Below are 20,709 nucleotides of genomic sequence, written 5' to 3'. Positions count from 1 at the left end.
TGAGTCAGCATCCTACTGTTACTACCCCATAAGGGTTCAGAACCACTGAGTCAGCATCCTACTATCCTACTGTTACTACCCCATAAGGGTTCAGAACCACTGAGTCAGCATCCTACTATCATACTGTTACTACCCCATAAGGGATCAGAACCACTGAGTCAGCATCCTACTATCATACTGTTACTAACCCATAAGGGATCAGAACCACTGAGTCAGCATCATACCGTTACTACCCCATAAGGGTTCAGAACCACTGAGTCAGCATCCTACTATCATACTGTTACTAACCCATAAGGGTTCAGAATCACTGAGTCAGCATCCTACTATCATACTGTTACTACCCCATAAGGGTTCAGAACCACTGAGTCAGCATCCTACTATCATACTGTTACTACCCCATAAGGGTTCAGAACCACTGAGTCAGCATCCTACTATCATACCGTTACTACCCCATAAGGGTTCAGAACCACTGAGTCAGCATCCTACTATCATACCGTTACTACCCCATAAGGGTTCAGAACCACTGAGTCAGCATCCTACTATCATACTGTTACTAACCCATAAGGGTTCAGAACCACTGAGTCAGCATCCTACTATCATACTATTACTACCCCATAAGGGTTCAGAACCACTGAGTCAGCATCCTACTATCATACTGTTACTACCCATAAGGGTTCAAAACCACTGAGTCAGCATCCTACTATCATACTGTTACTACCCCATAAGGGTTCAGAACCACTGAGTCAGCATCCTACTATCATACTGTTACTACCCCATAAGGGTTCAGAACCACTGAGTCAGCATCCTACTATCATACTGTTACTACCCCATAAGGGATCAGAACCACTGAGTCAGCATCATACTGTCATACTGTTACTACCCCATAAGGGTTCAGAACCACTGAGTCAGCATCATACTGTTACTACCCCATAAGGGTTCAGAACCACTGAGTCAGCATCATACTGTTACTACCCCATAAGGGTTCAGAACCACTGAGTCAGCATCCTACTATCATACTGTTACTACCCCATAAGGGTTCAGAACCACTGAGTCAGCATCCTACTATCATACTGTTACTACCCCATAAGGGTTCAGAACCACTGAGTCAGCATCCTACTATCATACTGTTACTACCCCATAAGGGTTCAGAACCACTGAGTCAGCATCCTACTATCATACTGTTACTACCCCATAAGGGTTCAGAACCACTGAGTCAGCATCCTACTATCATACTGTTACTACCCCATAAGGGTTCAGAACCACTGAGTCAGCATCCTACTATCATACTGTTACTACCCCATAAGGGTTCAGAACCACTGAGTCAGCATCCTACTATCATACTGTTACTACCCCATAAGGGTTCAGAACCACTGAGTCAGCATCCTACTATCATACTGTTACCATAAGGGATCAGAACCACTGAGTCAGCATCATACTGTTACTACCCCATAAGGGTTCAGAACCACTGAGTCAGCATCCTACTATCATACCGTTACTACCCCATAAGGGTTCAGAACCACTGAGTCAGCATCCTACTATCATACCGTTACTACCCCATAAGGGTTCAGAACCACTGAGTCAGCATCCTACTATCATACTGTTACTACCCCATAAGGGTTCAGAACCACTGAGTCAGCATCCTACTATCATACTATTACTACCCCATAAGGGTTCAGAACCACTGAGTCAGCATCCTACTATCATACTGTTACTACCCATAAGGGTTCAGAACCACTGAGTCAGCATCCTACTATCATACTGTTACTACCCCATAAGGGTTCAGAACCACTGAGTCAGCATCCTACTATCATACTGTTACTACCCCATAAGGGTTCAGAACCACTGAGTCAGCATCCTACTATCATACTGTTACTACCCCATAAGGGTTCAGAACCACTGAGTCAGCATCATACTGTCATACTGTTACTACCCCATAAGGGTTCAGAACCACTGAGTCAGCATCATACTGTTACTACCCCATAAGGGTTCAGAACCACTGAGTCAGCATCATACTGTTACTACCCCATAAGGGTTCAGAACCACTGAGTCAGCATCCTACTATCATACTGTTACTACCCCATAAGGGTTCAGAACCACTGAGTCAGCATCCTACTATCATACTGTTACTACCCCATAAGGGTTCAGAACCACTGAGTCAGCATCCTACTATCATACTGTTACTACCCCATAAGGGTTCAGAACCACTGAGTCAGCATCCTACTATCATACTGTTACTACCCCATAAGGGTTCAGAACCACTGAGTCAGCATCCTACTATCATACTGTTACTACCCCATAAGGGTTCAGAACCACTGAGTCAGCATCCTACTATCATACTGTTACTACCCCATAAGGGTTCAGAACCACTGAGTCAGCATCCTACTATCATACTGTTACTACCCCATAAGGGTTCAGAACCACTGAGTCAGCATCCTACTATCATACTGTTACTAACCCATAAGGGATCAGAACCACTGAGTCAGCATCATACTGTTACTACCCCATAAGGGTTCAGGACCACTGAGTCAGCATCATACTGTTACTACCCCATAAGGGTTCAGGACCACTGCGTCAGCATCATACTGTTACTACCCCATAAGGGATCAGAACCACTGAGTCAGCATCCTACTATCATACTGTTACTAACCCATAAGGGATCAGAACCACTGAGTCAGCATCATACCGTTACTACCCCATAAGGGTTCAGAACCACTGAGTCAGCATCATACTGTTACTACCCCATAAGGGTTCAGAACCACTGAGTCAGCATCCTACTATCATACTGTTACTACCCCATAAGGGTTCAGAACCACTGAGTCAGCATCCTACTATCATACCGTTACTACCCCATAAGGGTTCAGAACCACTGAGTCAGCATCATACTGTTACTACCCCATAAGGGTTCAGAACCACTGAGTCAGCATCCTACTATCATACTGTTACTACCCCATAAGGGTTCAGAACCACTGAGTCAGCATCCTACTATCATACTGTTACTACCCCATAAGGGTTCAGAACCACTGAGTCAGCATCATACTGTTACTACCCCATAAGGGTTCAGAACCACTGAGTCAGCATCATACTGTTACTACCCCATAAGGGTTCAGGACCACTGAGTCAGCATCCTACTGTTACTACCCCATAAGGGTTCAGAACCACTGAGTCAGCATCCTACTATCCTACTGTTACTACCCCATAAGGGTTCAGAACCACTGAGTCAGCATCCTACTATCCTACTGTTACTACCCCATAAGGGTTCAGAACCACTGAGTCAGCATCCTACTATCATACTGTTACTACCCCATAAGGGTTCAGAACCACTGAGTCAGCATCCTACTATCATACTGTTACTACCCCATTAGGGTTCAGAACCACTGAGTCAGCATCCTACTGTTACTACCCCATAAGGGTTCAGAACCACTGAGTCAGCATCCTACTATCATACTGTTACTAACCCATAAGGGTTCAGAACCACTGAGTCAGCATCCTACTATCATACTATTACTACCCCATAAGGGTTCAGAACCACTGAGTCAGCATCCTACTATCATACTGTTACTACCCATAAGGGTTCAAAACCACTGAGTCAGCATCCTACTATCATACTGTTACTACCCCATAAGGGTTCAGAACCACTGAGTCAGCATCCTACTATCATACTGTTACTACCCCATAAGGGTTCAGAACCACTGAGTCAGCATCCTACTATCATACTGTTACTACCCCATAAGGGATCAGAACCACTGAGTCAGCATCATACTGTCATACTGTTACTACCCCATAAGGGTTCAGAACCACTGAGTCAGCATCATACTGTTACTACCCCATAAGGGTTCAGAACCACTGAGTCAGCATCCTACTGTTACTACCCCATAAGGGTTCAGAACCACTGAGTCAGCATCCTACTATCCTACTGTTACTACCCCATAAGGGTTCAGAACCACTGAGTCAGCATCCTACTATCATACTGTTACTACCCCATAAGGGATCAGAACCACTGAGTCAGCATCCTACTATCATACTGTTACTAACCCATAAGGGATCAGAACCACTGAGTCAGCATCATACAAGAGGGTTCAGAACCACTGAGTCAGCATCCTACTATCATACTGTTACTAACCCATAAGGGTTCAGAATCACTGAGTCAGCATCCTACTATCATACTGTTACTACCCCATAAGGGTTCAGAACCACTGAGTCAGCATCCTACTATCATACTGTTACTACCCCATAAGGGTTCAGAACCACTGAGTCAGCATCCTACTATCATACCGTTACTACCCCATAAGGGTTCAGAACCACTGAGTCAGCATCCTACTATCATACCGTTACTACCCCATAAGGGTTCAGAACCACTGAGTCAGCATCCTACTATCATACTGTTACTAACCCATAAGGGTTCAGAACCACTGAGTCAGCATCCTACTATCATACTATTACTACCCCATAAGGGTTCAGAACCACTGAGTCAGCATCCTACTATCATACTGTTACTACCCATAAGGGTTCAAAACCACTGAGTCAGCATCCTACTATCATACTGTTACTACCCCATAAGGGTTCAGAACCACTGAGTCAGCATCCTACTATCATACTGTTACTACCCCATAAGGGTTCAGAACCACTGAGTCAGCATCCTACTATCATACTGTTACTACCCCATAAGGGATCAGAACCACTGAGTCAGCATCATACTGTCATACTGTTACTACCCCATAAGGGTTCAGAACCACTGAGTCAGCATCATACTGTTACTACCCCATAAGGGTTCAGAACCACTGAGTCAGCATCATACTGTTACTACCCCATAAGGGTTCAGAACCACTGAGTCAGCATCCTACTATCATACTGTTACTACCCCATAAGGGTTCAGAACCACTGAGTCAGCATCCTACTATCATACTGTTACTACCCCATAAGGGTTCAGAACCACTGAGTCAGCATCCTACTATCATACTGTTACTACCCCATAAGGGTTCAGAACCACTGAGTCAGCATCCTACTATCATACTGTTACTACCCCATAAGGGTTCAGAACCACTGAGTCAGCATCCTACTATCATACTGTTACTACCCCATAAGGGTTCAGAACCACTGAGTCAGCATCCTACTATCATACTGTTACTACCCCATAAGGGTTCAGAACCACTGAGTCAGCATCCTACTATCATACTGTTACTACCCCATAAGGGTTCAGAACCACTGAGTCAGCATCCTACTATCATACTGTTACTAACCCATAAGGGATCAGAACCACTGAGTCAGCATCATACTGTTACTACCCCATAAGGGTTCAGAACCACTGAGTCAGCATCCTACTATCATACCGTTACTACCCCATAAGGGTTCAGAACCACTGAGTCAGCATCCTACTATCATACCGTTACTACCCCATAAGGGTTCAGAACCACTGAGTCAGCATCCTACTATCATACTGTTACTAACCCATAAGGGTTCAGAACCACTGAGTCAGCATCCTACTATCATACTATTACTACCCCATAAGGGTTCAGAACCACTGAGTCAGCATCCTACTATCATACTGTTACTACCCATAAGGGTTCAAAACCACTGAGTCAGCATCCTACTATCATACTGTTACTACCCCATAAGGGTTCAGAACCACTGAGTCAGCATCCTACTATCATACTGTTACTACCCCATAAGGGTTCAGAACCACTGAGTCAGCATCCTACTATCATACTGTTACTACCCCATAAGGGATCAGAACCACTGAGTCAGCATCATACTGTCATACTGTTACTACCCCATAAGGGTTCAGAACCACTGAGTCAGCATCATACTGTTACTACCCCATAAGGGTTCAGAACCACTGAGTCAGCATCATACTGTTACTACCCCATAAGGGTTCAGAACCACTGAGTCAGCATCCTACTATCATACTGTTACTACCCCATAAGGGTTCAGAACCACTGAGTCAGCATCCTACTATCATACTGTTACTACCCCATAAGGGTTCAGAACCACTGAGTCAGCATCCTACTATCATACTGTTACTACCCCATAAGGGTTCAGAACCACTGAGTCAGCATCCTACTATCATACTGTTACTACCCCATAAGGGTTCAGAACCACTGAGTCAGCATCCTACTATCATACTGTTACTACCCCATAAGGGTTCAGAACCACTGAGTCAGCATCCTACTATCATACTGTTACTACCCCATAAGGGTTCAGAACCACTGAGTCAGCATCCTACTATCATACTGTTACTACCCCATAAGGGTTCAGAACCACTGAGTCAGCATCCTACTATCATACTGTTACTAACCCATAAGGGATCAGAACCACTGAGTCAGCATCATACTGTTACTACCCCATAAGGGTTCAGGACCACTGAGTCAGCATCATACTGTTACTACCCCATAAGGGTTCAGGACCACTGCGTCAGCATCATACTGTTACTACCCCATAAGGGATCAGAACCACTGAGTCAGCATCCTACTATCATACTGTTACTAACCCATAAGGGATCAGAACCACTGAGTCAGCATCATACCGTTACTACCCCATAGGGTTCAGAACCACTGAGTCAGCATCATACTGTTACTACCCCATAAGGGTTCAGAACCACTGAGTCAGCATCCTACTATCATACTGTTACTACCCCATAAGGGTTCAGAACCACTGAGTCAGCATCCTACTATCATACCGTTACTACCCCATAAGGGTTCAGAACCACTGAGTCAGCATCATACTGTTACTACCCCATAAGGGTTCAGAACCACTGAGTCAGCATCCTACTATCATACTGTTACTACCCCATAAGGGTTCAGAACCACTGAGTCAGCATCCTACTATCATACTGTTACTACCCCATAAGGGTTCAGAACCACTGAGTCAGCATCCTACTGTTACTACCCCATAAGGGTTCAGAACCACTGAGTCAGCATCATACTGTTACTACCCCATAAGGGTTCAGGACCACTGAGTCAGCATCCTACTGTTACTACCCCATAAGGGTTCAGAACCACTGAGTCAGCATCCTACTATCCTACTGTTACTACCCCATAAGGGTTCAGAACCACTGAGTCAGCATCCTACTATCCTACTGTTACTACCCCATAAGGGTTCAGAACCACTGAGTCAGCATCCTACTATCATACTGTTACTACCCCATAAGGGTTCAGAACCACTGAGTCAGCATCCTACTATCATACTGTTACTACCCCATTAGGGTTCAGAACCACTGAGTCAGCATCCTACTGTTACTACCCCATAAGGGTTCAGAACCACTGAGTCAGCATCCTACTATCATACCGTTACTACCCCATAAGGGTCCAGAACCACTGAGTCAGCATCCTACTATCATACTGTTACTACCCCATAAGGGTTCAGAACCACTGAGTCAGCATCCTACTATCATACTGTTACTACCCCATAAGGGTTCAGAACCACTGAGTCAGCATCCTACTATCATACCGTTACTACCCCATAAGGGTTCAGAACCACTGAGTCAGCATCCTACTATCATACTGCTACTACCCCATTAGGTAGGGGTTCTTAAAGTTTTTCAGCCTGGGACCCAAATTAGAAATGTTGTGTTTTCCTCTGACATAAGCTTAGGAAAATATGCAACTATATGTAAATATTGGTACATTTTATGCCCTTATGCATAAAACAAATGCAATATAGACCAAAACAAATAACACTGCAATTAAATATTCATGTGAATATATATTCGTGTTTACCCCCCCATTAAAAACACTAACAGAGATATATAGGAAGCCTACCTTCGGTAACAGAGATATATTGGAAGCCTACCTTCGGTAACAGAGATATATTGGAAGCCTACCTTCGGTAACAGAGATATATTGGAAGCCTACCTTCGGTAACAGAGATACATTGGAAGCCTACCTTTGGAAACTAAGTGGCGCTCTAGGTCTACGTAACTTGACAGAGTTATAATACGCGAACATAATCTAAAATAGAGGTATTATAAACCTACCTAATGTGACATAGAACCATTATAGACCTACTTAAGGTAAAATATATGTATTATAAGCTTTGATAATGTAGTGGTATTATAAACCTACTTAAGGTGACATAGAGCCGTTATAAACCTACCTAAGATAAAATAGATGTGTTATAAACCTACGTAAGGTGACATAGCACTGTTATAAACCTATGTAAGATAATATAGTGATATTATAAACCTACATATGGTGACAGAGGTGTTATAGACATACTTAAGGTAAAAAAGGTGTTATGAGCCTACCTTCGGTGACGTAGTCTCGCAGGAAGCTGTGGTTGACTTTGGAGCTCTCGGTGTCCTCCCCCATTGGAAGCAAAGGAAGGGGGACCCGACCTGGACCAATCAGAGCTCTCTCTCCCCTCCCAGGCTCTGCCCATACTGCTGGGGCCTAGCGTAGTGGCCTGGGGCAAGGCATCATGGGATATGGAGGGACGGAGGTATAGAGGGGATAGAGGGAAGAGAGGGAGAGGTGTGGTGAGGATGGAGAGAGAGAGAGGGGGAAGAGAGGGAAGGAGTTTGGTAAGGTGTGGAGAGGGACGGAAGGGTGAACAGGAGAGGGGGTAGAGAGAGAGAGAGAGAGAGAGAGAGAGAGAGAGAGAGAGAGAGAGAGAGAGAGAGAGAGAGAGAGAGAGAGAGAGAGAGAGAGAGAGAGAGAGAGAGAGAGAGAGAGAGAGAGAGAGAGAGAGAGAGAGATTAGGTAGAAAAGGATGAGAGGGGAGGGGACCTGAGAGAAGGTGGATCGCCCACACACACTCCCACAGCACGCGGCGTGACCTCTGATAAAAACACACACTACACACACCACTACACACACCACTACACACACCACTAAACACACCAGGACAGCAAGAGAAGTCCCTAAATAATGAGAAGTCCACTGATACGCTGTTAGAGAGAGTAGTCCATTTGTCTGCCTGAGACTGTGAGAGAAAGAGAGGGAGAGAGTTGCACTCCTCCGTGTGCTTGATAATAGCCACTGCGCTGCAGTATTTCCTTGGTAACAAACAGGAACAGGAATTGTAGCAGTAGTAGTAGCAGAAGTATTTCCTTGGTAACAAACAGGAACAGGAATTGTAGCAGGAGTATTTCCTTGGTAACAAACCGGAACAGCAATTGTAGCAGGAGTATTTCTTTGGTAACAAACAGGAACAGGAATTGTAGCAGTAGTAGCAGCAGTATTTCCTTGGTAACAAACAGGAACAGGAATTGTAGCAGCAGCAGTAGTAGCAGGAGTATTTCCTTGGTAAAAAAACGGAATTGTAGTAATAGTAGCAGGAGTATTTCCTTGGTAACAAACCGGAATTGTAGTAATAGTAGCAGGAGTATTTCCTTGGTAACAAACCGGAATTGTAGTAATAGTAGCAGGAGTATTTCCTTGGTAACAAACAGGAACAGGAATTGTAGTAGCAGCAGTATTTCCTTGTTAACAACAGGAACAGGAACTGTAGCAGTAGTAGTAGTAGCAGCAGTATTTCCTTGGTAACAAACAGGAACTGTAGCAGTAGTAGTAGTAGCAGCAGTATTTCCTTGGTAACAAACAGGAACTGTAGCAGTAGTAGTTCTTGGTCTCAGAGTGTGGAAGTCCTTGAAGGAGAGCGCAGGAGAACAGGATCTCTGCTATTCGAGGAGGAGGAGGAGGAAGAGGAGACAAGGCCTCGACACACCTTCCTACGTTCTGCCTGTCGGCTTGTTTTGCCTGCCTGTCTCTCTGCCTGCGTGTCGGTCTGCCTGCGTGTCTCTCTGCCTGTCTGTCTGTCTGCTGCTGCTATGTCCTCTGTACTGCAGTGTCACTGAGCAGGCAGGCCGGGGCACGTGTGTCTCTGTGTGGAGAGGAAAGAGAGAGAGAGAGAGAGAGAGAGAGAGAGAAGGGTGGCGGGATGAGCGAAAAGGAGAGAGGGAGAAAGCGAGAGTAGAGGATGCTGTGGGTCTGTCGCTGCAGCCTCTTTCCAGCTTAGCCAACCAGAGCACCGCTCTCAGTCACAACTCCGCCCACTGCAGGTGATGAGAGGGAAGTGGCCGGCAGAGGGAACAGTGGAGAGAACGAGAGGAGAGGAGAGGAGAGGAGAGGAGAGGAGAGGAGAGGGGAGGAGGGAGGGGGGAGGAGAGGAGAGGAGAGGAGAGGGAGCTCTGAATACCCATAACAGTGTACTACATACGAGAGGAGAGGAGGAGGAGAGGAGAGGAGGAGGAGGAGGAGGAGAGGAGGAGGAGAGGAGAGGGAGCTCTGAATACCCATAACAGTGTACTACATACGAGAGGAGAGGAGAGGAGAGGAGAGGAGAGGAGAGGAGAGGAGAGGAGAGGAGAGGAGAGGAGAGGAGAGGAGAGGAGGAGGAGAGAGAGGGAGCTCTGAATACCCATACCAGTGTACTACATACTTCAATTGCATACTATGCACTCATGTTGCATACTATTTAGCACGTACCGTTTAGCAAATGTTACGCAGTAGCGGCTCCTGATTGGCTGAGTAGGTGGGGCGGGGCCGAGTGCGAGTGGATTTTTCCAAATTCAACAGACATGCATCAGATTAACCAGCCTGATTGTAGCTCATTTCCAATTAGATCAATTTCTCTAAACTGTGAATAGAATAGGAATGGAGTTATAGACCATCTCAGGATGGTTATAGACCTCCTCAGGATGGTTATAGACCTCCTCAGGCTGGTTATAGACCTCCTCAGGATGGATATAGACCTCAGGCTGGTTATAGACAGACTATCACATTCAACCTAATGGAGTTATAGACCTCCTCAGACTGGTTATAGACCTCCTCAGGCTGGTTATAGACCTACTCAGACAGGTTATAGACCTACTCAGACAGGTTATAGACCTCCTCAGGCTGGTTATAGACCTCCTCAGGCTGGTTATAGACCTCCTCAGGATGGTTATAGACCTCCTCAGGATGGTTATAGACCTCCTCAGGATGGTTATAGACCTCCTCATGCTGGTTATAGACCTCCTTAGGCTGGTTATAGACCTCCTCAGGCTGGTTATAGACCTCCTTAGGCTGGTTATAGACCTCCTCAGGCTGGTTATAGACCTCCTCAGGCTGGTTATAGACCTCCTCAGGCTGGTTATAGACCTCCTCAGGCTGGTTATAGACCTCCTCAGGCAGGTTATAGACCTCTTCAGGCAGGTTATAGACCTCCTCAGTCTGGTTATAGACCTCCTCAGGCTGGTTATAGACCTCCTCAGGATGGTTATAGACCTCCTCAGGATGGTTATAGACCTCCTCATGCTGGTTATAGACCTCCTTAGGCTGGTTATAGACCTCCTCAGGCTGGTTATAGACCTCCTCTGGCTGGTTATAGACCTCCTCAGGCTGGTTATAGACCTCTTCAGGCTGGTTATAGACCTCCTCAGGATGGTTATAGACCTCCTCAGGATGGTTATAGACCTCAGGCTGGTTATAGACCTCCTCAGGCAGGTTATAGACCTCCTCAGGCTGGTTATAGACCTCCTCAGGCTGGTTATAGACCTCCTCAGGCTGGTTATAGACCTCCTCAGGCTGGTTATAGACCTCCTCAGGCTGGTTATAGACCTCCTCAGGCAGGTTATAGACCTCCTCAGGCAGGTTATAGACCTCCTCAGGCAGGTTATAGACCTCCTCAGGCTGGTTATAGACCTCCTCAGGCTGGTTATAGACCTCCTCAGGCTGGTTATAGACCTACTCAGACAGGTTATAGACCTCCTCAGGCTGGTTATAGACCTCCTCAGGCAGGTTATAGACCTCCTCAGGCTGGTTATAGACCTCCTCAGGCTGGTTATAGACCTCCTCAGGATGGTTATAGACCTCCTCAGGATGGTTATAGACCTCCTCATGCTGGTTATAGACCTCCTCAGGCTGGTTATAGACCTCCTCAGACTGGTTATAGACCTCCTCAGGCTGGTTATAGACCTACTCAGACAGGTTATAGACCTCCTCAGGATGGTTATAGACCTCCTCAGGATGGTTATAGACCTCCTCATGCTGGTTATAGACCTCCTCAAGCTGGTTATAGACCTCTTCAGGCTGGTTATAGACCTCCTCAGGATGGTTATAGACCTCCTCAGGCTGGTTATAGACCTCAGGCTGGTTATAGACCTCCTCAGGCTGGTTATAGACCTCCTCAGGCTGGTTATAGACCTCCTCAGGCTGGTTATAGACCTCCTCAGGCTGGTTATAGACCTCCTCAGGCTGGTTATAGACCTCCTCAGGCAGGTTATAGACCTCCTCAGGCTGGTTATAGACCTCCTCAGGCAGGTTATAGACCTCCTCAGGCTGGTTATAGACCTCAGGCTGGTTATAGACCTCCTCAGGCAGGTTATAGACCTCCTCAGGCTGGTTATAGACCTCCTCAGGCTGGTTATAGACCTCCTCAGGCTGGTTATAGACCTCCTCAGGCTGGTTATAGACCTCCTCAGGCAGGTTATAGACCTCCTCAGGCAGGTTATAGACCTCCTCAGGCAGGTTATAGACCTCCTCAGGCACCTCCTCAGGCTGGTTATAGACCTCCTCAGGCTGGTTATAGACCTCCTCAGGCTGGTTATAGACCTCCTCAGGCAGGTTATAGACCTCCTCAGGCAGGTTATAGACCTCCTCAGGCTGGTTATAGACCTCCTCAGGCTGGTTATAGACCTCCTCAGGCTGGTTATAGACCTCCTCAGGCTGGTTATAGACCTCCTCAGGCTGGTTATAGACCTCCTCAGGCTGGTTATAGACCTCCTCAGGCTGGTTATAGACCTCCTCAGGCTGGTTATAGACCTCCTCAGGCTGGTTATAGACCTCCTCAGGCAGGTTATAGACCTCCTCAGGCTGGTTATAGACCTCCTCAGGCTGGTTATAGACCTCCTCAGGATGGTTATAGACCTCCTCAGGCAGGTTATAGACCTAGGCTCAGGCAGGTTATAGACCTCCTCAGGCTGGTTATAGACCTCCTCAGGCTGGTTATAGACCTCCTCAGGCTGGTTATAGACCTCCTCAGGCTGGTTATAGACCTCCTCAGGCTGGTTATAGACCTACTCAGACAGGTTATAGACCTCCTCAGACAGGTTATAGACCTCCTCAGGCTGGTTATAGACCTCCTCAGGCTGGTTATAGACCTCCTCAGGCTGGTTATAGACCTACTCAGACAGGTTATAGACCTCCTCAGGCTGGTTATAGACCTCCTCAGGATGGTTATAGACCTCCTCATGCTGGTTATAGACCTCCTCAGGTTATAGACCTCCTCAGGCTGGTTATAGACCTCTTCAGGCTGGTTATAGACCTCCTCAGGATGGTTATAGACCTCCTCAGGATGGTTATAGACCTCAGGCTGGTTATAGACCTCCTCAGGCAGGTTATAGACCTCCTCAGGCTGGTTATAGACCTCCTCAGGCTGGTTATAGACCTCCTCAGGCTGGTTATAGACCTCCTCAGGCTGGTTATAGACCTCCTCAGGCAGGTTATAGACCTCCTCAGGCAGGTTATAGACCTCCTCAGGCAGGTTATAGACCTCCTCAGGCTGGTTATAGACCTCCTCAGGCTGGTTATAGACCTCCTCAGGCAGGTTATAGACCTCCTCAGGCTGGTTATAGACCTCCTCAGGCTGGTTATAGACCTCCTCAGGCTGGTTATAGACCTCCTCAGACCTCCTCAGGATGGTTATAGACCTCCTCAGACAGGTTATAGACCTCCAGGCTCAGGCTGGTTATAGACCTCCTCAGGCTGGTTTATAGACCTCCTCAGGCAGGTTATAGACCTCCTCAGGCTGGTTATAGACCTCCTCAGGCTGGTTATAGACCTCCTCAGGCTGGTTATAGACCTCCTCAGGCAGGTTATAGACCTCCTCAGGCAGGTTATAGACCTCCTCAGGCTGGTTATAGACCTCCTCAGGCTGGTTATAGACCTCCTCAGGCTGGTTATAGACCTCCTCAGGCTGGTTATAGACCTCCTCAGGATGGTTATAGACCTCCTCAGGCTGGTTATAGACCTCCTCAGGCTGGTTATAGACCTCCTCAGGATGGTTATAGACCTCCTCAGACAGGTTATAGACCTCCTCAGGCAGGTTATAGACCTCCTCAGGCTGGTTATAGACCTCCTCAGGCTGGTTATAGACCTCCTCAGGCTGGTTATAGACCTCCTCAGGCTGGTTATAGACCTCCTCAGGCAGGTTATAGACCTCCTCAGGCAGGTTATAGACCTCCTCAGGCAGGTTATAGACCTCCTCAGGCTGGTTATAGACCTCCTCAGGCTGGTTATAGACCTCCTCAGGCTGGTTATAGACCTCCTCAGGCTGGTTATAGACCTCCTCAGGCAGGTTATAGACCTCCTCAGGCAGGTTATAGACCTCCTCAGGCTGGTTATAGACCTCCTCAGGCTGGTTATAGACCTCCTCAGGCTGGTTATAGACCTACTCAGACAGGTTATAGACCTCCTCAGGCTGGTTATAGACCTCCTCAGGCTGGTTATAGACCTCCTCAGGCTGGTTATAGACCTCCTCAGGCTGGTTATAGACCTCCTCAGGCTGGTTATAGACCTCCTCAGGATGGTTATAGACCTCCTCAGGATGGTTATAGACCTCCTCAGGCTGGTTATAGACCTCCTCAGGCTGGTTATAGACCTCCTCAGGCTGGTTATAGACCTCCTCAGGCTGGTTATAGACCTCCTTAGGCTGGTTATAGACCTCCTCAGGCTGGTTATAGACCTCCTCAGGCTGGTTATAGACCTCCTCAGGCTGGTTATAGACCTCCTCAGGCTGGTTATAGACCTCCTCCTCAGGCTCAGGCTGGTTATAGACCTCCTCAGGCTGGTTATAGACCTCCTCAGGCTGGTTATAGACCTCCTCAGGCAGGTTATAGACCTCCTCAGGCAGGTTATAGACCTCCTCAGGCTGGTTATAGACCTCCTCAGGATGGTTATAGACCTACTCAGACAGGTTATAGACTTCCTCAGGCTGGTTATAGACCTCCTCAGACTGGTTATAGACCTCCTCAGGCTGGTTATAGACCTACTCAGACAGGTTATAGACCTCCTCAGGCTGGTTATAGACCTCCTCAGGCTGGTTATAGACCTCCTCAGGCTGGTTATAGACCTCCTCAGGCAGGTTATAGACCTCCTCAGGCAGGTTATAGACCTCCTCAGGCAGGTTATAGACCTCCTCAGGCTGGTTATAGACCTCCTCAGGCTGGTTATAGACCTCCTCAGGATGGTTATAGACCTCCTCAGACAGGTTATAGACCTCCTCAGGCTGGTTATAGACCTCCTCAGGCTGGTTATAGACCTCCTCAGGCTGGTTATAGACCTCCTCAGGCTGGTTATAGACCTCCTCAGGATGGTTATAGACCTCCTCAGGATGGTTATAGACCTCCTCAGGCTGGTTATAGACCTCCTTAGGCTGGTTATAGACCTCCTCAGGCTGGTTATAGACCTCCTCAGGCTGGTTATAGACCTCCTTAGGCTGGTTATAGACCTCCTCAGGCTGGTTATAGACCTCCTCAGGCTGGTTATAGACCTCCTCAGGCTGGTTATAGACCTCCTCAGGCTGGTTATAGACCTCCTCAGGCAGGTTATAGACCTCCTCAGGCAGGTTATAGACCTCCTCAGGCAGGTTATAGACCTCCTCAGGCTGGTTATAGACCTCCTCAGGCTGGTTATAGACCTCCTCAGGATGGTTATAGACCTACTCAGACAGGTTATAGACCTCCTCAGGCTGGTTATAGACCTCCTCAGACTGGTTATAGACCTCCTCAGGCTGGTTATAGACCTACTCAGACAGGTTATAGACCTACTCAGACAGGTTATAGACCTCCTCAGGCTGGTTATAGACCTCCTCAGGCTGGTTATAGACCTCCTCAGGCTGGTTATAGACCTCCTCAGGATGGTTATAGACCTCCTCAGGATGGTTATAGACCTCCTCAGGCAGGTTATAGACCTCCTTAGGCTGGTTATAGACCTCCTCAGGCTGGTTATAGACCTCCTCAGGCTGGTTATAGACCTCCTCAGGCTGGTTATAGACCTCCTCAGGCTGGTTATAGACCTCCTCAGGCTGGTTATAGACCTCCTCAGGATGGTTATAGACCTCCTCAGGATGGTTATAGACCTCCTCAGGCTGGTTATAGACCTCCTCAGGCTGGTTATAGACCTCCTCAGGCTGGTTATAGACCTCCTCAGGCTGGTTATAGACCTCCTCAGGCTGGTTATAGACCTCCTCAGGCTGGTTATAGACCTCCTCAGGCTGGTTATAGACCTCCTCAGGCTGGTTATAGACCTCCTCAGGCAGGTTATAGACCTCCTCAGGCAGGTTATAGACCTCCTCAGGCTGGTTATAGACCTCCTCAGGCTGGTTATAGACCTCCTCAGGCTGGTTATAGACCTCCTCAGGATGGTTATAGACCTCCTCAGACAGGTTATAGACCTCTACTCAGGCAGGTTATAGACCTCCTCAGGCAGGTTATAGACCTCCTCAGGCTGGTTATAGACCTCCTCAGGCTGGTTATAGACCTCCTCAGGCTGGTTATAGACCTCCTCAGGATGGTTATAGACCTCCTCAGGCTGGTTATAGACCTCCTCAGGCTCAGGCAGGTTATAGACCTCCTCAGGCAGGTTATAGACCTCCTCAGGCTGGTTATAGACCTCCTCAGGCTGGTTATAGACCTCCTCAGGCTGGTTATAGACCTCCTCAGGCTGGTTATAGACCTCCTCAGGCTGGTTATAGACCTCCTCAGGCTGGTTATAGACCTCCTCAGGCTGGTTATAGACCTCCTCAGGCTGGTTATAGACCTCCTCAGGCTGGTTATAGACCTACTCAGACAGGTTATAGACCTCCTCAGGCTGGTTATAGACCTCCTCAGGATGGTTATAGACCTCCTCATGCTGGTTATAGACCTCCTCAAGCTGGTTATAGACCTCCTCAGGCTGGTTATAGACCTCCTCAGGCTGGTTATGGTTATAGACCTCCTCAGGATGGTTATAGACCTCAGGCTGGTTATAGACCTCCTCAGGCAGGTTATAGACCTCCTCAGGCTGGTTATAGACCTCCTCAGGCTGGTTATAGACCTCCTCAGGCTGGTTATAGACCTCCTCAGGCTGGTTATAGACCTCCTCAGGCAGGTTATAGACCTCCTCAGGCTGGTTATAGACCTCCTCAGGCTGGTTATAGACCTCCTCAGGCTGGTTATAGACCTCCTCAGGCTGGTTATAGACCTCCTCAGGCTGGTTATAGACCTCCTCAGGCTGGTTATAGACCTCCTCAGGCTGGTTATAGACCTCCTCAGGCTGGTTATAGACCTCCTCAGGCTGGTTATAGACCTCCTCAGGCTGGTTATAGACCTCCTCAGGCTGGTTATAGACCTCCTCAGGCTGGTTATAGACCTCCTCAGGCAGGTTATAGACCTCCTCAGGCAGGTTATAGACCTCCTCAGGCTGGTTATAGACCTCCTCAGGCTGGTTATAGACCTCCTCAGGCTGGTTATAGACCTCCTCAGGCAGGTTATAGACCTCCTCAGGCTGGTTATAGACCTCCTCAGGCTGGTTATAGACCTCCTCATGCTGGTTATAGACCTCCTCAGGCTGGTTATAGACCTCCTCAGGCTGGTTATAGACCTCCTCAGGCTGGTTATAGACCTCCTTAGGCTGGTTATAGACCTCCTCAGGCTGGTTATAGACCTCCTCAGGCTGGTTATAGACCTCCTCAGGCTGGTTATAGACCTCCTCAGGCTGGTTATAGACCTCCTCAGGCTGGTTATAGACCTCCTCAGGCTGGTTATAGACCTCCTCAGGCTGGTTATAGACCTCCTCAGGCTGGTTATAGACCTCCTCAGGCAGGTTATAGACCTCCTCAGGCTGGTTATAGACCTCCTCAGGCTGGTTATAGACCTCCTCAGGATGGTTATAGACCTCAGGATGGTTATAGACTCAGACAGGTTATAGACCTCCTCAGGCTGGTTATAGACCTCCTCAGGCTGGTTATAGACCTCCTCAGGCTGGTTATAGACCTACTCAGCTGGTTATAGACCTCCTCAGGCTGGTTATAGACCTCCTCAGGCTGGTTATAGACCTCCTCAGGCTGGTTATAGACCTCCTCAGGCTGGTTATAGACCTCCTCAGGCAGGTTATAGACCTCCTCAGGCTCCTCAGGTTATAGACCTCCTCAGGCTGGTTATAGACCTCCTCAGGATGGTTATAGACCTCCTCAGGCTGGTTATAGACCTCCTCAGGCTGGTTATAGACCTCCTCAGGCTGGTTATAGACCTCCTCAGGCTGGTTATAGACCTCCTCAGGCTGGTTATAGACCTCCTCAGGATGGTTATAGACCTCCTCAGGATGGTTATAGACCTCCTCAGGCTGGTTATAGACCTCCTCAGGCTGGTTATAGACCTCCTCAGGCTGGTTATAGACCTCCTTAGGCTGGTTATAGACCTCCTCAGGCTGGTTATAGACCTCCTCAGGCTGGTTATAGACCTCCTCAGGCTGGTTATAGACCTCCTCAGGCTGGTTATAGACCTCCTCAGGCAGGTTATAGACCTCCTCAGGCAGGTTATAGACCTCCTCAGGCAGGTTATAGACCTCCTCAGGCTGGTTATAGACCTCCTCAGGCTGGTTATAGACCTCCTCAGGATGGTTATAGACCTCCTCAGGCTGGTTATAGACCTCCTCAGGCTGGTTATAGACCTCCTCAGGCTGGTTATAGACCTCCTCAGGCTGGTTATAGACCTACTCAGACAGGTTATAGACCTACTCAGGCTGGTTATAGACCTCCTCAGGCTGGTTATAGACCTCCTCAGGCTGGTTATAGACCTCCTCAGGCTGGTTATAGACCTCCTCAGGATGGTTATAGACCTCAGGCTGGTTATAGACCTCCTCAGGCAGGTTATAGACCTCCTCAGGCTGGTTATAGACCTCCTCATGCTGGTTATAGACCTCCTTAGGCTGGTTATAGACCTCCTCAGGCTGGTTATAGACCTCCTCAGGCTGGTTATAGACCTCCTCAGGCTGGTTATAGACCTCCTCAGGCTGGTTATAGACCTCCTCAGGCTGGTTATAGACCTCCTCAGGCTGGTTATAGACCTCCTCAGGCTGGTTATAGACCTCCTCAGGCTGGTTATAGACCTCCTCAGGCTGGTTATAGACCTCCTCAGGCTGGTTATAGACCTCCTCAGGCTGGTTATAGACCTCCTCAGGCAGGTTATAGACCTCCTCAGGCTGGTTATAGACCTCCTCAGGCAGGTTATAGACCTCCTCAGGCTGGTTATAGACCTCCTCAGGCTGGTTATAGACCTCCTCAGGATGGTTATAGACCTCCTCAGGATGGTTATAGACCTCCTCAGGCTGGTTATAGACCTCCTCAGGCTGGTTATAGACCTCCTCAGGCTGGTTATAGACCTCCTCCTCAGGCTGGTTATAGACCTCCTCAGGCTGGTTATAGACCTCCTCAGGATGGTTATAGACCTCCTCAGGCTGGTTATAGACCTCCTCAGGCAGGTTATAGACCTCCTCAGGCAGGTTATAGACCTCCTCAGGCAGGTTATAGACCTCCTCAGGCTGGTTATAGACCTCCTCAGGCTGGTTATAGACCTCCTCAGGATGGTTATAGACCTCCTCAGACAGGTTATAGACCTCCTCAGGCTGGTTATAGACCTCCTCAGGCTGGTTATAGACCTCCTCAGGCTGGTTATAGACCTCCTCAGGCTGGTTATAGACCTCCTCAGGCTGGTTATAGACCTCCTCAGGCTGGTTATAGACCTCCTCAGGATGGTTATAGACCTCCTCAGGATGGTTATAGACCTCCTCATGCTGGTTATAGACCTCCTCAGGCTGGTTATAGACCTCCTCAGACTGGTTATAGACCTCCTCAGGCTGGTTATAGACCTCCTCAGGCTGGTTATAGACCTCCTCAGGCTGGTTATAGGCTGGTTACCTCCTCAGGCTGGTTATAGACCTCCTCAGGACCTCCTCAGGTTTATAGACCTCCTCAGGCAGGTTATAGACCTCCTCAGGCTGGTTATAGACCTCCTCAGGCTGGTTATAGACCTCCTCAGGCTGGTTATAGACCTCCTCAGGCTGGTTATAGACCTCCTCAGGCTGGTTATAGACCTCCTCAGGCTGGTTATAGACCTCCTCAGGCTGGTATAGACCTCCTCAGGCTGGTTATAGACCTCCTCAGGCTGGTTATAGACCTCCTCAGGATGGTTATAGACCTCCTCAGGCTGGTTATAGACCTCAGGCTCAGGCTGGTTATAGACCTCCTCAGGCTGGTTATAGACCTCCTCAGACTGGTTATAGACCTCCTCAGGCTGGTTATAGACCTCTTCAGGCTGGTTATAGACCTCCTCAGGCTGGTTATAGACCTCCTCAGGCTGGTTATAGACCTCCTCAGGCTGGTTATAGACCTCCTCAGGCTGGTTATAGACCTCCTCAGGCTGGTTATAGACCTCCTCAGGGTTATAGGTTATAGACCTCCTCAGGCTGGTTATAGACCTCCTCAGGCTGGTTATAGACCTCCTCAGGCTGGTTATAGACCTCCAGACAGGTTATAGACCTCCTCAGGCTGGTTATAGACCTCCTCAGGCTGGTTATAGACCTCCTCAGGCTGGTTATAGACCTCCTCAGGCTGGTTATAGACCTCCTCAGGCTGGTTATAGACCTCCTCAGGCTGGTTATAGACCTCCTCAGGCTGGTTATAGACCTCCTCAGGCTGGTTATAGACCTCCTCAGGCTGGTTATAGACCTCCTCAGGCTGGTTATAGACCTCCTCAGG

At 48.2% G+C, this 20,709-nt stretch overlaps 1 protein-coding gene across 1 annotated transcript in view; it reads right to left on the bottom strand.

Moving 5' to 3' along the window:
• Nucleotides 1-8,369, bottom strand: part of LOC124026401 (serine/threonine-protein phosphatase 2A 55 kDa regulatory subunit B gamma isoform-like) — a gene marked incomplete at its 3' end in the record, with an annotated part of 13,720 nt that extends 5,351 nt beyond the window's left edge. Inside the window, exon 1 of the mRNA XM_046339431.1 lies at nt 8,240-8,369. Within this exon, the coding sequence (XP_046195387.1) occupies nt 8,240-8,303 (64 nt within the window). The remainder of the gene's footprint in view (nt 1-8,239) is intronic.
• Between the last annotated feature and the right edge of the window lie 12,340 nt (nt 8,370-20,709).

The sequence above is a fragment of the Oncorhynchus gorbuscha genome, unplaced genomic scaffold (assembly GCF_021184085.1).
Source record: "Oncorhynchus gorbuscha isolate QuinsamMale2020 ecotype Even-year unplaced genomic scaffold, OgorEven_v1.0 Un_scaffold_2743, whole genome shotgun sequence".
Taxonomy (NCBI): Eukaryota; Metazoa; Chordata; class Actinopteri; order Salmoniformes; family Salmonidae; genus Oncorhynchus; species Oncorhynchus gorbuscha.
Note: the sequence above shows the minus strand (reverse complement) of the source record. Positions and strands in the feature narration are given on the sequence as shown.